Source organism: Adiantum capillus-veneris, chromosome 22, assembly GCF_014529385.1.
Source record: "Adiantum capillus-veneris isolate H3 chromosome 22, ASM1452938v2, whole genome shotgun sequence".
Classification (NCBI taxonomy): Eukaryota; Viridiplantae; Streptophyta; class Polypodiopsida; order Polypodiales; family Pteridaceae; genus Adiantum; species Adiantum capillus-veneris.
The window spans coordinates 138,526,231-138,531,960 of NC_140952.1; the positions used below are offsets into that span (position 1 = coordinate 138,526,231).

Below are 5,730 nucleotides of genomic sequence, written 5' to 3' on the forward strand. Positions count from 1 at the left end.
ATTAAATTACAATCATTGTTTTTTCCTTCTTGCAATCACAGTTCTTCGATAACCAAGACATGAAGAGGCCTGCCCCTGCACAAATTTCGGGTGACCCAATAAATCAGCTACATAACAATTGTCATCACCTGCTACAATCCCAGCTGGACAAGACAAATATAATCCTAACACCATGTGTACAGGTAGAGACCACAAACCCAATTCCCTCTCCAAACATGCATGATTGTGAAGCAGCTCTCGCATCATGAGCTTTCATTTCAGCAAAAAACCAAGAATTTTACAAGTTTGGCTTGTTGCTCAGCCCAGATTCACACAGCCAATTCTTCATTAAGCACATCACCATCTTCTGCTAAGACCTGCAATAGTGGTCTGCAGTGCACCACAGATTCCTTGCCATCTAAATGATGGCAACAAGATAAGAGTCAGACCCATCAAATTTGGCCAAATAACTATCAACAACTTCACTGGGGAAGATACAATAGGCCAGCACCTCATTTCTCCCACACAGAGTCAGACCCATCAAATTTGGCCAAATAACTATCAACAACTTCACTGGGGAAGATACAATAGGCCAGCACCTCATTTCTCCCACACAAACAAAGCCCCCAAGGTCAGCAAAACCAGACACCTGCTGTATGAATTAGAGTTCAAATCTTATCCCTGATAGAGAACTTAGCTTCCACCTAGGGTGCCTAATCGCTAGCCACTAAAGTCAGCAGAGGTATTCTACCTGCCTTGCAAGCTCTGCAAACATCTATGTACATCAGATCACGTATTGCAAATAAGCATCAATGAATAATTCTAAAGCCATAGATGGTCACCAAAACTGAGTGAGGGCATATTTACAGGAGTTTCTCAAGGACACACACCCTACAACAATAAAAATAACTTTCTTGAGGTAAATCCCCTTTTCAGAGTAAAACTAGAGAGCAAGTAACAACCTCAAAAGAGAGGTGGTGTTAAAAAACACCCTTAACAAGATGATGGGTCTTCAAGCACTGGTAAACTTTGTGACAGCCTTGGTACCCTCAGAGACGGCATGCTTAGCCAGCTCACCAGGCAAAATGAGGCGCACTGCAGTCTGGATCTCCCGGCTTGTGATGGTGGGCTTCTTGTTGTAGCGGGCAAGACGAGCAGCCTCTTGAGCCAGCTTCTCAAAAATGTCATTGATGAAGGAATTCATGATACCCATGGCCTTGGAGGAGATTCCTGTGTCCGGGTGCACCTGCTTGAGCACCTTGAAGATGTAAATCTTGTAGGTCTCGGTGCTTTTGGCCTTCCTCTTCTTCTTCTTGTCCCCGCCTTCCTTGGCGGCAGCCGGCTTCTTCTCTGCCGCGGGCTTCTTGCCCGCGGGCTTCTTGACGGCCTTCACGCTCTTCTGGGCCTTTTGCTCGGCCTCTGCAGCAGGGGCGGCTGTTTCCTTTGCCTTGGGAGCCATTGAAGCGAGCAGGTTCGTAACAGAGGAGACAATGGAAAAGTATCGGTGGCGATGGTCAATTCTAAGGTTCTGGATTTGTTTTATGCCATTTAGAGTTTGCTTCTGGATCGCCAGCTTGGCAGTTGTCTGCCGTCCGATCGTTGGTTCGATCCAACGCTTCCTGCCCCCCCCCCCCCTCTCTTGTTGCCGCACTTTTTCAAATTTGACTTCTCCTTTCTTTTTTTTGGAAGCGGGTACGTTTCAAATCAGATCTGCTTTACAACTAAATTTGGAGAAGCTCCTCAAGTCTCAAAAGGTTCGCACATGGAGTGGAAATTGAGCCAAAGCGTCTAGAAAAGTTGGCGTGGCTCCAAAGCTTCCAGACGCCACGGCCTTTTCGTGATATTACGACCGAGGGCATAATCTATCACTGCGGACAGTAGAATTTTCGCAACACACTGCCCAGCGACCATGGTGTGCGAGAGAGGCTTTTGAGGAATTTTCAATGCTATGTTATGTGCATTCGACAGCTATGGCGGCAGCGTCCCGAAGCTGAAGGGCTAGAGATCGCTGGGCTGAGGACTCCCTCATGTGCGCACCCTCCTAGTCCCCACCCCCTACCAAACCATATGTTCTAACCATTACACCCGCATGCGATTCTTCAAAAATGTGATAAGGCAACATATTCGTGCACCCCAATTTTCACCTCCACCCTTGATCCCACTTGAACATGCCCCTCTGGGATCGTTCGTGTGTGTTAAGGATGGCTAGCTTCAAACATATGGCGGCACAAACACTGGTGGGGGAATCCTTCTCGCATGGCTTGCAAAGTTGCAACCGTTGGACACATGGAAAGCTCATCCTTTTGCACGGAGTGGTGAAACTAGCAACACCCCCTCACCTTTATAGAGAAAATTTTTCATCTACTCGTGCAACAAAAATTAGTGCATATATCATATTGCACATGCTATTGGATGAGACAATGGTCACAAGGAACTTCCGTCTCATCTCGTTTTGTTTAAAAAGGGGGCATGGGAGACGCTTGAGGTCAGTATGTCCCTCAATGTTGTCATCGAACATCGGCCTATGTAAACTAGTACAAAGTGAAAGAGTATCAAGCCCAATTGAAGTTATGCCAAAGTAAAGCTGACACCCAACACTACAATTTACCATTGCATTGTCCCAAGGGGGAGCGTGGGGAGTGCACTTTCCATTAACGAGAAGTAAAAACATAAGAACCCTAAACTGCCCCTACTAGCACTTGATAGCATTGAAGAAACCAAATTCATGGATGATCCGGGCCGTGTAAGCCCAATCTAGGAAGAGTCAAAGCAAGGCCTTGATACCAAGAGAGAACCTAGGAATGAGATAGATGTTCCTCCAGACTAGGAACAACCGATAAATCAAGGGATTCTCAGCATTCGACCTATTCGAAGCGAAGACACGCAGAGAGAGCAGAGAGACGGACCCGATCTCGTGGATCTTAGCGGAGCAAGAAACATACTGAGGAAAGTGAGGGCACCAAGTGAAGTCATAATCCAATATATTTGTTACTCTAGTAGAGACTAGGAAAGGACAACCCGATGCATCTGTCGAGCCTAAAGAGACAACTAATACATCTCAGGTAGCCACTGTTGATCAAACTCAGACCAGTACCAAACAAGATGATGGCAACAATCAGGCATCGGGCAGCACTACAGAGCAAGCTCTAGACACAACTCATGCACAACCGCCCATAATCAAACTGGACATGCTCCAATGCCTCTAGAAGCAACCTTTGAAGGGGCGACTGGTAATGAAAAAACTAGATCGAGCTTTATTGCCTTATGCTTTTCCAATGACAATATATGAGATTGATCAGACCAACCCTGAGACCATCACACAAGAGTGTGCAACATTAATTCAGTCTAGCTGGCTATTGTCAACTCCAATGGGCCAATGATGGCGGCCCAAGCCATAGTTTCTAGCCCACAGCTAGACCCTCTAAAAGAAGAACTGCAACACACCAAAACTGAGGTAGAAGCACTAAAAAAGGAAAGAGCTAAATGGACTAAGCAAACTTTGCATTTATAGATTGAGCAGCATAAACATGATCGAGAGATAGCAACTCTCCAGAAGATGATGCAGGAAGAAAACAACATTGCTCAATAGGCATCTGAATGTTTTCAAGACCATGCTAAATGAAAAAAGGGACGACTACAAGACCCTTCATAAAAAACATAAAGGTTCTGGATTTGCTTTGTGCCATTTAGCATTTGCTTCTGGATCGCCAGCTTGGCAGTTGTATGCCGTCCGATCGTTGATTCGATCCAACGCTTCCTTCCCCCCCTCTTGTTGCCGCACTTTTTCAAATTTGATTTCTCCTTTCTTTTTTTTGCAAGCGGGAATGTTTCAAATGAGATCTGGATTCTACTTTACAACTAAATTTGGAGAAGCTCCTCAAGTCTCAAAGGGTTTGCACATGGAGTGGAAACTGAGCCAAAGCGTCTAGAAAAGCTGGCGTGGCTCCAAAGCTTCCAGACGCCACGGCTTTTTTGTGATATTACGATCGAGGACATAGTCTATCGCTGCGGACAATAGATGTTTCGCAACACACTGCCCAGCGACCATGGTGTGCGAGAGAGGCTTTTGAGAAATTTTCAATGCTATGTTATGTGCGTTCGACAGCTTTGGCGGCACTGTCCCAAAGTTGAAGGGCTAGAGACCGCTGAGCTGAGGACTTCCTCATGTGCGCACCCTTTCAGTCCCCACCCCCTACCAAACCATATGTTCTAATCATTACACCCGCATGCGGTTCTTCAAATATGTGATAAGGCAACATATTCGTGCACCCCAATTTTCACCTCCACCCTTGATCCCACTTGAACATGCCCCTCTGGGATCGTGTGTGGTAAGGATGGCTAGCTTCAAACATATGGCAACACAAACATTGGTAGGGGCATCCTTCTCGCATGGCTTGCAAAGTTGCAACCGTTGGACACATGGAAAGCTCATCCTTTTTCACGGAGTGGTGAAACTAGCAACACCCCCTCACCTTTATAGAGAAAATTTTTCATATACTCATGCAATAAAAATTAGTGCATATACCATATTGCACATGCTATTGGATGAGACAATGGTCACAAGGAACTTCCATCTCATCTCGTTTTGTTTAAAAAGGGGGCATGGGAGACGTTGAGGTCAGTACGTCCCTCAATGTTGTCATCTAACATCGGCCTATGTAAACTAGTACAAAGTGAAAGAGTATCAAGCCCAATTGAAATTATGCCAAAGTAAAGCTGACACCCAACACTACAATTTACCATTGCATTATCCCAAGGGGGAGCGTGGGGAGTGCACTTTCCATTAACGAGAAGTAAAAACATAAGAACCCTAAACTACCCCTAGTAGCACTTGATAGCACTGAAGAAAATGGAGGTACAAGGCTCTTTTTTAGGAGTCTCTTTTCTTAGAAAACCTCGACACAACAACCTTACAGAGGTGCAGCGTATTGGTTCCTCCCTTCACGGAGCGATGATCTTCTTCTTTGCCTTTGTTGTGTGTAAGATGTTAACATACGTTTCATTATGCTTTGTGCATGATTATCACCTCTAAGCAATGTGATCATGTATGTGTGCTTCGTGAAATAGAAGGTATTCATCACATGTTGTGCTTTGATTTGTGCAAAGGGAGAGAGAAAACTTCCCTTTCAAGGCACTACTGTGTCCCTTGGTGAAATAGACTTGGGCTTATAGCCTGTTGTGAGAACTGACCCTTTTGGATGAGGATAGCACCATCTATGAATTCCCTTAGGTGAGAAAAAGTGCTTTTCCATGCTATGAGCTTTGTCACGGAAATGGTTCTTCAAAGTTGATTGCCTTATAAAGTCACTTGAGCTCCTTCATGACATGCACAAGTCAACCAAAAGGAGTCCCCCATGTGAAGCCTCCATTAATGGACGCCCCATGAAATGTACACTTTATCATTTAATGTAGTAACATGAAGGGTCCATGTTGCCCTTCAGGTTACTACACTAAAATTCGTGGCCACCCAAGATTCGAGCCACCTCCCCTTCAATCCATGCATAAACTAATCCTTTATCGCTCGCCAAGAAATCACTTAAAGACTTATATAATAGAAGAAGCAAGAATAGAATTTATGTGATCCGATCAAAAGCTCAATTAAGAGTGTAATTACGAAGCTTACCAAGAACATAATAGGATGTTCATGAGAGATTATTGAGATATGCACACACACTCATTAAGAGAATATTAGGACTGCAAAATGCAAAATGTTATGTGCAGTAATTTTGTATGCATCATTCTCGCTTACAA

At 44.7% G+C, this 5,730-nt stretch overlaps 1 protein-coding gene across 1 annotated transcript; it reads right to left on the bottom strand.

The window, feature by feature from the left end:
* Positions 1 to 788: 788 nt before the first annotated feature.
* LOC147430307 (histone H2B.9-like) lies at positions 789 to 1,499 on the bottom strand. Its single transcript, XM_086494775.1, has one exon. The coding sequence runs from the start codon at positions 1,436 to 1,438 to the stop codon at positions 992 to 994; it is 447 nt and encodes a 148-aa protein (XP_086350901.1). The 5' UTR covers positions 1,439 to 1,499; the 3' UTR covers positions 789 to 991.
* Positions 1,500 to 5,730: the final 4,231 nt, after the last annotated feature.